At 41.8% G+C, this 15,730-nt stretch overlaps 1 protein-coding gene across 5 annotated transcripts in view; it reads right to left on the reverse strand.

Annotated features, from left to right (window-relative positions):
- Positions 1-15,730, reverse strand: part of CDH2 (cadherin 2) — a 191,671-nt gene that overhangs the window by 13,117 nt on the left and 162,824 nt on the right. For 4 of the 5 annotated variants that reach the window (XM_042854857.2, XM_065585419.1, XM_065585418.1 and 1 more), the window contains one exon: positions 14,479-14,630. In XM_042854857.2, coding sequence (XP_042710791.1) covers positions 14,479-14,630 — 152 coding nt within the window. The remainder of the gene's footprint in view (positions 1-14,478; positions 14,631-15,730) is intronic. The other variant, XM_005279996.5, reaches the window with a different exon arrangement.

Raw genomic sequence — 15,730 nt, forward strand, 5'->3', positions numbered from 1 at the left:
CTGACTTGTATTTTTCAAACCAAATAAATGCCAGACACCCTCATTCTGAGACATACGCAAGTGCAGAGTGCTGCAGTTTTATAATACCTTCAAAGACTGAGTTTAAGACTGCTTGCTGATTTCATGTGGCTTCCATAACAGGAAAGCTAAAGGGGGAAAATGTCATGAAAAGTACAAAGCTTCTCAGATTTGGCTTTAATTCTAAGCACTTTCTGGAGATTACTCTTGGATCTGATCATTAAGTACTTGATTCTGCAGATTCAGAACTCTGGCTGGTTGATGACACTAGCACAGCATTATGAATTTCATGTCATTAGTTAAATATCTATAGATGTAAGATATAAATCCCCATCCTGGGCTGCATCTGAATAGTGCCCAGTAGCTGGATGCCAGTCCAGTCCCTGGTATATAAGTAGCATAACCTCAAGGCTGCGCTACATTATGCCAGCGGGCCACTGCCCCACGGGTCATTCCAGCAGCCAGGGGTCACCCGGCCACTCACTCCCACATTTTCTGAGACATGCCCCCTATGCTGGGACTTGGGTTGTGGGGAGTGTAGAAGTTGATGTGGTGGTCCTCTGCCATCAGAGAGCGTCCCCTGTATAGATGAACTCGTCATGGAGCTGGATCCATTGGCTTTCTGGATGCTTTGCACACTGAAGTGGGGATCAGGATCTGGCCCATGAATCTTTAGATCAGGACTATGCCATGTCTGGCTATCATCTGAATTAAATATAAAGATTGTTTTTTAAAATTATGGTCCTGAAGGTACTTTCAGAGGAAGGTGTAAGGAGTTAAACCATGCCAACTGTATTTATTGGAAATGTTAAAAATCCCATAATATCATTTAACATTACTTTTCCACATAGAATTGGTCTAGTAAAGATTATCATTTATAATCGGAGCTCTCTGTATGTAGTGGGTCTCATTAAAGGCACTTCAGAAAATGTGACACAGGGTGTTTTGAAAATGTTACTTTGTGACCCTCAGAAGATGACTAATAAAAGGGGTCGTGCAGATGGGTGGGTGGACAGGTCTCCTGATAGCAGTAAAATTTGTTTGGGAGAATTGTAACAAAATGTCATTTGCACTCTCCATCCCAAAATTTGTTACTGTTCCTCAGCTTTGGGATTGAGACCTTCTGATGGCCATAAATATGTAGTTAAAAAGGTGGAACAGCATTGATGAGCTTTGGGAATGGAATTGCATACATTTAAAATTTATTGCCTGTTTTTTAATTAGCTGGTAAACTCTTCCTCTTTCAAGTGCTCAATACACAAAACAGAATAATAAAGCTGTCTCTACTAAATAGTATGTGAGGTCAATACAATGTAAGAACTGATGAAAGGTATACAAAAGGAAGAAAGAGCTCTTCATCCTTTCCCTCTATTAAATAAAATAAGCCAAAATAGTTTAGCGACATGTCACTATCAGAAAATTCAAGTAGAAGTAAAGCAGAATTTAGATTTAAATTTTAGAAATTATGAAAACAGACTCTAAATATACTTCCCACACCCTTATGAAAGACAAAATGTGGAAAACATCAACAGAGAGTACTCAGCATTTCATGAGGACGCACTCGAGAAAATATGGTTAATAACCAATTGAATACAACTGTGAGGCCTTCTCTGATCATTCAATTTTTATGATGTTAAAAAAGGCACTTTTTGAACAACAATCATACAGCAATATAATAACAAACAAGTCAGGCACAACAATTTAAATATGTTAGAGCTCTTTTTTTTTTGTAAGTTTCTAAATATTTCTGGTCTCTACAGCTATGGAGGTTACTCCCTATTGCAAGTGGGCACTGCTAATGCCAAGTTTGTTTTTACACAGCCACCTAGACCTGTTGGTTCCCAGGGCTCAGTCTATGATACTCCCCTGCCTTGTTTTCCAGCTGTGGAAACTGGTCTCACAAGAATGTCATTATCAGGGACGGTATGGAACATTCACCAAGGTACATATTGTGCCTATTATCAGCATATATTATTCTCTGATATCATTAAAACATCATTAAAATCAATATCTACTATATCTATCTATCTATCTATCTATATATATCAGTGAGCCATGTGCAGGATCCTAACCACTCCACCAAAATAATTCTAATTGGCCCAAAGCCACACAAGCAGCATTTCCAACCACTTGTCCAGCCTGTTGCTATAGACAGCAACGCTTTACAACCAGATTGAGAAAAGAGATGGGCTCCACACTTTGACCTGGAGTTCTGGAAACCAGACAACAGAAGTGAATTCTAGAGTGGAGAACCCGACACCAAGAACATTCCATCTAAAACCAATTCTGCTTTTTGAATGAAGGGAAATGGTAGATTGAAATATGCTTTTGGAATCAGGTAGAAACAGTGACTCAGTGCTTTTTACCCAGCCATCACAACTTGATGGGTCCTTTCTCTCAGATACGCCACAAGTCTCCATGACCCTGTCACCCTCTGGGGTTAACTGTTTTAGCACACACTGCTTAGGACTACCCTTGAGGACTGCTCATGAACTTCATGTAGTGCAGAAAATGATGGCCTATCTATTTAGTAGTGCAATCAGTGTTTAGCACATACCACATGTGCTGCATGTATTGCAGTGGCTTTCTTTTTGCAATTCACAGAGTTGATATTAATCTAGAAAGCCCTATATAGTTTGGGTCCTGACTGTTTAAGACATTTCCTCTTTCCCTCTTTAAACATGCAGCCAAATCACTGTTTGGCCCTAGTTTACGAACATTACGAACAAGGCTGGTAGACTATCAGCAAAGACAGCAGACAATGCCTGGCAAATCTTTCAGGGTATCTCTACACAGCCAAGGTTGACAGCCTCAGGCATGAATGGCTCGCACTAGCACTCTAAGAATAGATCTGTAGACAGCACTTTGAAGTTGCGGCTTGGGCTGGAGCTCAGGCTCTGATGCCTATGGAGGGGGGCAGGCTTCAAAGCCTGAGTCCAATCAACACACTGTCTACTCAGCTATTCTTAGAGTTCTAGCATGAGCCCTGCAAGCCTGAGTCTGTTGACCTAGACTGAAAGATTTGCTGCCATGGGCTGTGTAGACATATCCTCAGAGGCTCTCTTTACTTACCAGCATTTTCATCTTCTGTCTAGCCCAATCTCCAGCAGTTCTCAAATTAATCCCTCCCAGGGGCTTTCACATCAAGCAGATCAAATTAACCACAATTTATGACTAGGTGTAAGAAAAGACAGTTAACTTGTTCCGTAACTGGTGTTCTTTGAGATGTGTTGCACCATATTAGGTGTGTGTGCTCGCCACATGCACTGGTGCCAGAAGTTTTTCCCTCAGCAGCATCCATAGGGGACCAGCTCTGGCGCCCTTTGGAGTGGTGCCCGCATGGCGCGGTATAAGGGGCACCACCGGCTCCCCCCACCCTCAGTCCCTTCTTGCTGGAACTCCAACAGTGGGGAAGGAGGGCGGGTCATGGAATGGATATCTCGAAGAACAGTTACGGAAAAAGGTAACTGTCTTTTCTTGCTCATGTCCATTCCATATTAGGTGATTCCCAAGCAGTACCAATGGAGGCGGGTAGGATTTCACAGAAAGGTATAAAAAAATGGGGAGGATGGATCTGGGGAATAGTCTGGTGCAGTGGGGGGCAACGGGCGGCCTGCACAAGGCCCATCAGGATAATCCGCTGGTGGGCCGTGTGACAGTGTTTACATTGACCGTCCGCAGGCACGGCCGCCCGCACCTCCCAGTGGTCGCAGTTTGCCATTCCCGGCCAATGAGAGCTGCGGTAAGTGGCGGCCAGCAAGTCCCTGTAGCCTGCATCGCTTCCCGCCGTTCCCATTGGCCAGGAATGGTGAACAACGACCACTGGGAGCTGCGGGCGGCTGTGCCTGTGGACGATCAATGTAAACACTGTCTCGCGGCCCACCAGCGGATTGTTCTGATGGCCCGCGTGCAGGCCGCAGGTTACCCACCACTGGTCTGATAGGTTGCCTTTGGGCGCACCCTCAAAATGATCGCTTGGCCCCCTGCTTGTTTCAGGTTGAACCCGACTGAGCAGAGGGTGGAGGTGCATGGTTTGGATGGCATTTATAGTCCTTGGCTTTCTTGTGAGGCAGGTCCTGATGAGTTTGGCTCTCTTGGCCCTGAGGCTGCTTCGGTTTGAACTGCTTATGTGTCTGGCCTGGGACATAAAACTGCAGAGTTTTCAGGGTGGTTCGGGAGTCTTTTAAACCATGCAGTTTGTTGTCTGTCTGTTCTGCAAACAGGGCCTGGCTGTCGAAGGGAAGGTCCTGTATCGACTCCTGAGCCTTGCTGGATAAGCCTGAGAGGAGCAGACAGGGAGCCTGCTGCATGGATATGGCGGAGCCCATGGAATGGGTGGCAGAGTCCGCTGTGTCAGACGCTGCCTGGAGGGCCGCCCTGGCCGCGGCCGTGCCTTCACCGAGGATCACTCGGAATTCCTTCCAGGATCCTTCAGGAAGGGAACCCTTGAACTTGGCCATGGCCTGCCACATGTTAAAGTCAGAGCGGCCCAGGAGGGCCTGGTGGTTGGCCACTCTCAATTGCAGGCTGGAAGATGAATAAACTTTGCGTCCAAAAAGATCCAGGCTCTTTGAGTCTTTGTTTTTGGGGGTAGCACATGCCCCATCCCCAGGCTGAGTTCCGTTCGGAACTCACGAAGACTCTAAACTACTACTAAGGGTAACTAATTCAACTATTAACTATATACAACTAAATTACAGGTTATGCAAGTTCACAAGAACGGAGAACAGGTAACACTAGTTGAAGCAGCAGACATTCCAGCACCGTCACTGGTGGCAAGAAGGAACTGAGGGTGGGGGGAGCTGGCAGCACCCCTTATTCCTCACCATGCAGGTGCCACTCCAGAGGGCACCAGAGCCGGTCCCCTACAGCTACTGTTGAGGGAAAAAATTCCAGCACCAGTGCATGTGGCAAGCAGATACAACTAATATGGAATGAACATGAGCAAGCACTAGAAGAAGAACCAGCAGGACTAGAACCTGGGATGTTCTAGGCCAGTGATACTTCTGCATTGCCATTGGAAGCTTGGGCTGGGTTTACACTGGAGGACCCTGTGAAGCTAGGCTCTTCAGGAAGTACCGCTCTGCATGGCCTGATTGGTGGCCCCTCACAGCCCACTAGTTGGCTTATGCTGGTATACTGGGAAGCCATCATGGGGAGCTGTCTGAGCAACAATTCAGACTGCCTGCTTGCTTCTGCTCTAGACCTTTCTTTGCTATACACCCTAGACTCTGGCTTCTGACCCTAGTTTGTCCCTAACTCTGCTATTTGCTTGCTGTCTATAACTTGGGGCCTGAAACTAACTTCCTGGTATCCTGACCTAACATGATGCTGCTACTCATCTCCTGACTGCAATTTAGTAGCTGACCAGTGCACACAAGCCACCCACAGCCCAGCCCTGACACTAGGCAGCTCTTGCACTAGATCAGATACAAAAAGCTATATCTCCTTCCCAGCAATCTCCCAGGTCAGGCTCATTGCAGTACCTCTTTGGAAGAAGCTGGGCCAGTATTGTGCAAACCAAATTATCAAACCAGATCTCCATAATATAATCCTAAATGATTACATTATAAGATCAACTTGAAAAAAATATTACCTTTTAGTAGGAAATATTTTGCCTATTATTGCTGCTAAATACTGAAATAAGTTTACTAAATATATAATTTCTCACTATTTTTCAGTTTGTTCTCCGGGTGCATTTGGTGGCACTTTGTATATTCTCACTGTCTTACAGATATATGAGACAGGAAGCTCACGTTGCCTTTGGTATTGTTTCTCAGCCCTTGTAAAGACCCTTGTAAACATTATCATTGAAGCAGAAAAATCTAACTTTTTTCCCTTTCCTTTTTTAAAGAAAGGTATAAAGAAAAAAAATCTGGACATATTATTGAAAGGGTGAGCGAACAGAAACCTGAGATTTTTGAATTAGGCTATTTAAAAAAAATAAAGTTGACAATATCCCTTTAAATCATGGATGGTGGTGACTTTGCAATGGACAGCTCTGAGGGGAGATGTGGGTCACTGTTAGAGCCTGCCTTGCATTCCTGAACCCAGATACCAGATGAGACAGGTATTAAATGTCAACAAATTGGCCAAGCCCCAGAAATTAACCACTTCCTAACTAGGAGGTGACTAACAGGGTCCAAAACCCCAAAGTTGATTCCTTTCTGGATCTCCAGCTCCACAGCACCTGGAAGCATATACCAAATTTCTCAACTACCAGAATAAGATAAAAATGCCATTTTACAATCCCCACAAATCACTCATCCAAGAGTATACCCCACTCCAAACAGAGAGGTTCCTCCCCTATCCTCTTGACATGTGCCTAAACAACTTCCTCCTGACACTACAGGGCAGTTGTCACCCACCAGTCCTTACTCCTAAATTGAAAACCTCTCCTCTTTCATGGTGTAAGATAGCTGTAATCCAATCTCAACCTTCCCTCCAAAGACCTAGGTCAGTGAATACCAAAAACCTGACTGTAGGAAACTGGGGAAGGCCCCCTGGATATGCTCACTTGTCTCCAAAGGGGTAAGTAAACATATACAGATAAAAAAAGCTTCAACTTCTCCCACAGCAACAAAACACTCCCTCAGCAGTTCAATTACATGAAGACAGTAGTCTTCTCAGCAGTCTAAGAGAGTGCTGTCACTGTAATTTCTCCCTGACTAATGTCTTCATTACAAATACCACCGAGGGACAGGAGACGGGGTTGCGGGTGCATCCAACTGAAGGCTCTTTCCCATCTTGGCAATGAAGGGAAGAGAAAGGAGCAACTCACTACTGAGCAGGTGAAACTTCCCTTTTTATAACAGCATTGTGGGATGAGGTCTTGATCACGAATTGGGGGCAGGAAAGGTGATTATAAAAAAGCAACTGTCTCTCTCACCATTTGGTCTTTGCAGAATCCCAGCAGGAGATGAGGAGACAGACCAGGAATCAGGTGCTCAGTGGCCACTACATGGATGCTTTGAGCCCCTCCAATGTATTTTGTTTTGGACAGCGGGCAGACCTTTTTCTGGAATAGATACATCTAATGTATGTGCTGTATTCCAGAACAGCTGTATGATCCCAGAAGCCCACCTATATTTTAAATGTAATAGGTCCTTAAATCAGGGAAGTATGGTAAACTAAATTAAAGACGTCCCTAGAAATACTCATTTGATGGTTACTAGAGTCTGTAATGCTATCATTATGAAGGGGAAAAGCACGTACAATGCACATATAGTTTCTCTGTCTCACAACTGTCTGACAACTATCTCTGACTGATAACTGAATGAAAAATGTTTGAAAGTGGTTCAGTTTAACAAATGGCGCTGTCTGCAGTGAATATTATCAAGAACAATCTCTTATGTAATTTCAAGGACCAACGACTGACCTTCCAATAAGTATGTGACACCGCTGCAAGTGGGAAAGAAAACTAATTATGCCAAGGAATATATAACTGGAAACTGGGTTTCAGCAAGTTCATCAGGAATACAATACAAAGTACTTTTATGCAACATCCTTCACACTAAGCATCTCAAAATGATTTACAGATAGGAGAAATTTTACCATTCATAAAAAAACCCAAAACAGATGTATTTGAAGGCAATCCAATTACAATATATCAGTTCTCCTGAGTAAAACTTAAAGATTGGACTGCTGCCATGCATATTTAAATTATACGGATAGGCACACATTATATAGGTTATAGTATTAAGCAAAGTATAAGGTTATATTCCCAAGTATTCAGGTGCATCCCAAATTTAATGTGTGAAAGCTGACACAGTTGCATTGACTGAGGCAAAGCAAGTATTTGATACAGCTGTGCAATCCAAATTGGAACAAAACAAAATAATAGGAAATATTTTGATACGCTCAGTACATGAAAGCTGTTAAGAGTTTGGAAGATTGTAGCTCTGAAATTGGCCAAATTCTGCCTTATCCTGTCTACATGCCTTGGAGTGAAAGAGGGAACAAGTCTAGCAGCTGAGGGGGAGGTTGTACAATTCAGTAGGATGGAGCCATTATCCTCTCTTCCCCCAGTATATACCTACAGGGGAATGTCTTGGTGAGTGCAGGCTACATCTTTGCAACAAGTGTAGCAAGAGGCACTGTGCTGGGACCTCTGGAAGTATGCTCATAGTCAGACCAAACGTCCATCTAGCCCAATATCCTGTCTTCCAACAGTGGCCAAAGCCAGGTGCTCCACAGGGAATGAACTGAACACCTAATCATTAGTGATCCATCCCCTGTTGCCCATTCCCAGCTTCTGATAATCAGGGGCTAGGGACATCATTAACATGCCACAGTTAACATGGAACCTTCTACACTACTCCAGAGAAGAAGGTGCTTCTCGTGCCACAAAGTTCCACCATGCATACATCTAAAATTTAATTTAATCTATTTAGAGAAATGCACAGCAAAACACTGGCACCTTAAAGTTTCCTCAAAGAGGATTTTTATATACCATGTTTTTTCTTAATGTGGAAGCAATGTCATGGCTTTGAGAGCAACCGAAGGTAATTTTAAAAAATGCTAAAAGGCAATGCCTGTTGTGTTTGATTGTGCCTAGAAGCTTCTAAAAATGGGTAGGTAAACCTGACAGAGTATTACTAGTATCTTCAGACTGGGTAGTGTCCCTTCTGTCTGAATTGCAGGTTTGTGCAGACTCCCGATGAACAGGGCAGCTACGACCTACTCTTCCTGTTCTGGACCAGCTGCTCTGGTTGTATTTGAATGTTAAGATATTTACTTAAATCATTATCAAGAGTTTAACAGATTTTTGTTGTGATACAGTGCATTATACTGTGTGTAATTAGAGAACTGGATCTGGTCTACATGAATATGTATCATAACTGCACAAGCCAGATTCTCAATCAAGTGAACGGGCTAGCAACCTCTGTAAAAATACAAAACAGTGCACAAGTAGGGCAAATTTTTCAAGATAATGCTCAGATCCATGAATAAACTCGTAAGAGTTCAAATACGACCGTCCACAATTCCCGTGACTGTGTGCATAAACTGCATGGCTGCATACACAAATGTCTAGTTGGCCACCTAACTAGCTATTTTCATATACAATTACCCAAGCTGCATACACAGCCAAAGTAATTGGGTGTGGAATCACAGCTGCCTTTTATTTTAAATGTAGGACTTTTAGAAATTATATCCAGACACTCCATATTGCAATTTGACTTGACCAATCTCTAAGGCTCAGACCCATTCACTAGAAGAACTATCAATTTCAGCAGAATTTATCTGCTGTTGCACCCACTTAACTTAAGTTACCTCTTAAATAATATTAAAACACCCCCAAACCCTAACCTGGGAGGCAGTTTAAACTGAAAATATTGGCCCCGATCCTACCAGGTGCACTTTGCAGGCTGAATCCTAGACTGGCTCAAGTCTACAGGCTCCAGGGTGTGCAGTGATCTACATAGGTGGTGCAGTTTTGCAGGAGTACTGCTATTTATGAAAAGCCATATCTGCACCAATAGTTGATGGCTTTTTTTATTTGCCATTCACTTTTCTGTTACTTTCTGCTGCTTTGGTTTTTCCCATTCGTTTTTATTATCAATCTATCTGGAGCATTACAACTTTATAATTTCCTAAGATAACCAAGGAACCAGCTATCGTTTTTTATTAATAAAAAGTGAAAGTTAAGCCCAAAGCTGCAAATAAAGCTCTACACAAGGCCCCAGATTCTAGATAGGATAAAATATATTGCAATGATTTTTGTAATGGAATTAAGAAAACATTACCTTTTATATAATGAGGTAATGGTTCACAAAGGAATGAAAATAATTCTTGCACATGAGCATTGTATGTAATCATTCAGAAAACAAAGTCAAATTCTTGAATACGCAAATTTGATCCCAGTAGGAATTTCCTTTTAATGATAATAATGAAGATGCCTACTGGTTTACAACAGTTAGTTTATTCATTATCATTAAGAACTCGATATAAAATGAATGCCAATCTTATATAACACAAAACAAAGGTTAAATGATGAAGGAAAATGATCTGATAAGCCCTTTTAAGTCACTTGTCTGATCGGAAGGTGAAAATAAAACATGATAGTAGGAGTTTACACTTTGATAGGGTAAATGAGCAATATCTTAATATATACAAGAAAAATATCAGTAGGGTCCACAGCACAAAACTGATCAGGTCTTAAGATCTAGATATCTATGAAGAGATTACTTAAAATTTCCATAAGTACATTTTCTTTTGGAATATTAAAGGGGAGAGCAGAAAGAATCAAAGGCTAGCTGGATAAACTCGGAGGGCTACTCAAATATAAAACATATTTCACTACTTAAGTGCTGGAACAAGTTTATTCTTCTAATTATCAGGAATTATAAATAAGCTTGATCATTCTGTAACATGCCAAATACTCTATGTGCAATTTAGAAATTAGATCCATTCCTGCACAAGTCCATTCTGTTTTTATTTTTAATCTTCTGATTATCACCTCTAAAATAACTACTACTAAGTATAATAATGCTAGTGAATGATTTCTGTCTCTCTCTCATACACAAAATAATTCTTATAATCAAAATGATGACAAACATCTGAGCTGTAGGCTTTCTGAATAGTTTTTGAATAAGAGTGTCTCTTGTAGAGAACTAAGATCTTAAGGGAAAATATACTCAGAAAAATCTTAACATTGATTTAGAAACTCTTGGAATGAAGAGGGTTGTAGGCAAGATAAAAATATAAGTCTAAAACAATAGGTCCAAATCCTGCAACACATATGATGAATAGCATTTACTCACTTGAGCAGTCCTACTGACTTCAATGGACCAACTGCATAACTGCTATTCAACAGGAGTAAGGATTGCAGAATTGGTCCCAGAGTTAATAGGGGATTTGAGTATCAATGTATGTAACCTACTAAAGAAAAATTGTTATATAACCTAAAACAATGAGAAAAGAAGGGAACGATTCAATGTTATTTGGTCAACATTTACTTTGACATCCAAGTCAAACATCCCAGCGGCTCCATGTAAATCACATCAGTGTCCTGATTTATTTTTTAAAATTACTGATGTTCATTGGTTGTGAAAGCTATATATATCAACTGTGTTGCACACATGTGCTAAGTGCATTAACACTGAGTCAACATAAGGTTTTGATATTTAGAGCTGACTGTAGTGGTTACAAATTGAGTGCACATCGTGTCAAGGGAGAGCATTATAGTGTCAGTCATTTGTCTATTATACCTATCACATTTACCAACGATGGCAACCTCAAAGTCATGTAATCTGTTGATGATCAGTGCTGTCATTGGTGACTACAGAACTTGTCTAAAGCCTAAACTAGATATGTAAATTCAGGAGATAAGTATGAGATAATATTCAGATTGCGACGATTTTCTTTCCCTATAAAAATGTTGGGCTAGATCCTCAGCTTTTGAAGTCAACAGAACTATGCCAATATACACGAGCTGACAATCTCACTTGTTGTCTTGTACTCAATTGACCATATCAACAAACATTGGAAAATAAACAACTCCCTCCCGCCCCGGCCTCCCCCCAAGAGTCAACAGCTGTCTTCAGTACTTAGGAGACGCTTTCTACCCATCTTAAATGGAACATCACCTCTTTACTCCGGGCAGTCTCTCTTGCCAATCTAAATGTATTTGCCTATGATACAGTGGTGGTATTGTCTGACATCAGAAGGATGTATCTGTTGATGTGCTGGCCATGGTAACCTTCACACTCATCTCTAGCCCTCTGCCTACCACAGGACAAGTCAGCGCTGAAGGGACAGAAATCATGCCCCTCGCCAGTGCTGGGACATAGGGAGAAAGTGCAATACAAGCAGAATCTGTAATACAGTTTGTAATATAAGGCTATCGCTGCCTCGCTTTTAAAAATCAGAATGACGAAACATTGCCACAGAAACATCACTATTATTTACAAGATGAAAAATTGAAAATAACATGATGCTGCCCTCAATGCTAATCTAAAAGAGATTTCTATTAACTAGAGAAAGAACCAATGTTTGGTTTGTATTCAAATACTGCCAGTCACATCCCATCCCATCAAATACCATTGTAAAAATCTCAAACATCAAATAGCATACGGTATTCATTCACATGACTTGTGAATGAGAGCAGTAACTGGGCAAAACATCCAAAGGCAGCCAGTCATGCCATTGGTTACTGAAAACTCCATTTGGATTCTTTGCAGGAAGACCGTGAGAGAGAAGATGACACACGTCTTTCAGGAATTTTGCAAAGTTTGCAATAGCAGCTCAGAAAAAAAAATGACTGCATGACTGGTAATAAAAGAACATCTCACAGTAATTCAATTTCAGATTGCACTACAACAACTATTTAATGAATTAATTGACATTTCTATGGCTCTGATCACCATATCTGAGCACTAAGATGAACCACATGTAATTCAAGTGCCCCAAGATACATGAGGGAAAAATAAAAAAATGTCACGCGCATCATTAACTAGCTGTTCAAAAAAGTATACAGCTTAAACAATTTTTAAATGACTGGGATGCAAAAATAAATAAAGTGTTAAAAAGCCATTGGCTGGGGAAACATCTATTGCTGTAAACTATGCAGTGCTTTCACTGAGCTGTGACAGAAACTTTGAACATGGAACCTTATACAGTTGTGGAAGATAAGGTTTGGTTTGATTCCTCGGTGTTCTGGAGTCATATTATTGCTTTCCACCAAAGTTTTTTGCTCAGTCAATCCTGACATTTTTGGCCTAAAGTTAATATTGATAAAAAGCATTTTCTCTGTCATTCACTGGTCACTTGTGGATGTGGGATAACAATACAATTTTTCCTTGTTTTAATTTCATACTGGATTGATCTTGATCGTACTAAAAGGGCAGCAGTTTTCTCTAGGAGGCCTTATTTTGAAAAGAGACTAGAACTGCAATTTAAATTGCTATTCTGAAAGTGCTGGAAATATGGGAGCTAGCAGAAGAAAGCTCTCATACTATCATTTATGGCAAAGGCACAAACATTAAGAAATGGCTAATGGCTAACGTCTATCATTTACAACGTTGTATAGGTAACTCTGCATCTGCAATACCTTGCTATGCCCAGTGCCTGTGGCAGATATGACTGCTACTTGCAGGGAACTTGTTGGGACATTTCAAACATGCATTTCCGATATCTACATTTTGCATTACACTGTACAAAAAGAACTACGAATGCCTATTACCCAGTTAAACTCAGATGGAACTCTAGATTTTACATGGTAAAATGTCTTATTGGATCCCTTCCTTTCCCCACTCCCCTGAAGCCCCTCCCCCCTCAGTATTTGAGTGTACATTTTGGTTAAGAACCTAACACTACTCAATAGAACTTTGCAGTGACAGGGCTTTGTGTATGAGTCACATGAGGTATTAACCCCCAGGTTTATCTTCAGGTGGTGTCCATGGGGTCATGCCCAGGGCCAGCTCTAGCCACCAGCGTCCCAAGCATGTGCTTGGGATGGCACTTTTCAAGGGGTGGCATTCTGGCCCTTTGGGGCGGCATGGCACTCCGGCCCCCCCCCCTTTTTTTTTTTTCCCTTGGGGCAGCAAAAAACCTGGAGCCGGCCCTGGTCATGCCCCAAATCCCTCAATTTTATAAAAATATCCCTCAGCCTTCTTGTTTGCAGGTATGAACCTTGACTCAATGGGAGACAAGGAGACTCTTCCTCCCTTCCCAGCTGTTATCATTTGCAGCTCCTTCTTCTACCACGTTCAGTACTCAACACTGGTAAGAAAGCTCCATCTATGGAGGGTATGTACATTCACCAGAAATATGTCTACCTGTCCCAGCATCCTGGTATTCCAATGATGGTGCTTCCAGAGATGGAGGGGAGGTGGATGCACCCAGTGCCAACTTGTAAACATATCATAGAGCAGCATTCTCCTTTGGGGATTGAACACCCAATACCCTCTTCCTTGATACCCAATTGAAATGTAAAGGGTTTCTAATCTGCTGCTCCAGCATTGGCCAATCTCTGAATAGCTATTATTTACAAAGAACCCCAAAGAGTTTTACTGACTTTAAAATATAGGAAGCATTCACTTACCACTGAAATACAGTGATGTTCAGAGTGGAATGCATTAGGCATTCTGCACCAATGACTCTACACAACAGTATTTTAGAGAGATAGTGAAGAATAACATTTAAAAATTGAAATGACAGGGTTATTTTAATTTTCTTTTAAATGTAATTACCTAAGTTGGAATTTGGCCAGAATGTGAAGGGAAGCTTAATGCCTATAAGTGGACAAGATACTGGTTTTGTATTTTATGCAAAAGGTAGGAGTTGGACACCTGTAAAACTGATTGGACCTCACTGGAAAACAATGCCTGCTTTCAGGATTCTATCTGTTACTCAGCATATGTATAATTCATTGCAAGAACTGGCTGTTATATAATGTGGTAATGGAAAAGAAAATTTATTGCACCTTCAAGTCTAAACCCACATATTAGAAGCACTAACCACATTTCTCACCTGGTCTTCTTCTCCACCACCTTCTTCATCATATTTCAGAATATTGTCCCTTACGTCATCTTCTGGATCGATCAACAGCTGTTTGGCCTGACGCTCCTTATCACGGCGTTTCATCCATACTACAAACATCAAAACTAGAACTAGATTGGAAAGGGGGAAGACCAGAAACAAAAACATTACTACTCTCCACATTATACTGTAGTTTACACCTTATGAAAATACATATTAAATCACCCCCTTTGATATTAAATCAGAATTCTAACCCATGACATGGAAGACCACATTCTACAGGCCACTATCCTCTGATCCCACTGAGGAATACCAAAAGAAACTACACCATCTGCTCAAGAAATTCCCAGTTACAGTACGGGAACAAATCTACATGGACACACCCCCAGAACCCCGACCAGGGGTATTCTATCTGCTACCCAAGATCCATAAACCCGGAAACCCTGGACGCCCCATCATCTCAAGCATTGGCACTCTTACAGCAGGATTATCTGGCTATTTGGACTCTCTCCTTAGACCCTACGCTTCCAGCACTCCCAGCTATCTTCGAGACACCACTGGCTTCCTGAGGAAACTACAATGCATTGGTGTTCTTCCTGAAAACACCATCCTGGCCACCATGGATGTAGAAGCACTTTACACCAATATTCCACATGAGGATGGACTAGAAGCTGTCAGGAACATGTATCCCTGATGAGGCCACAGCACGCCTGGTGGCTGAGCTTTGTGACTTTGTCCTCACCCACAACCACTTCAGATTTGGGGACAACTTATACCTTCAAGTCAGTGGCACTGCTATGGGTACCCGCATGGCCCCACAGTATGCCAACATTTTTATGGCTGACTTAGAACAACACTTCCTCAGCTCTCGTCCCCTAGTGCCCCTCCTCTACTTGCACTACACTGATGACATCTTCATCATATGGATCAACGGAAAGGAGGCCCTTGAAGAATTCCACCTGGACTTCAACAATTTCCACCCCACCATCAACCTCAGCCTGGACCAGTCCACACAAGAGATCCACTTCCTGGACACTACAGTGCAAATAAGTGATGGTCACATAAACACCACCCTATACTGGAAACCTACTGACCGCTATATGTACCTACATGCCTCCAGTTTCCATCCAAGACACATCACACGATCCATTGTCTACAGCCAAGCCCTAAGATACAACCGAATTTGCTCCAACCCCTCAGACAGAGACAAACACCTACAAGATCTTTATCA

The sequence above is a fragment of the Chrysemys picta genome, chromosome 2 (assembly GCF_011386835.1).
Source record: "Chrysemys picta bellii isolate R12L10 chromosome 2, ASM1138683v2, whole genome shotgun sequence".
In the NCBI taxonomy this organism is placed as follows: Eukaryota; Metazoa; Chordata; order Testudines; family Emydidae; genus Chrysemys; species Chrysemys picta.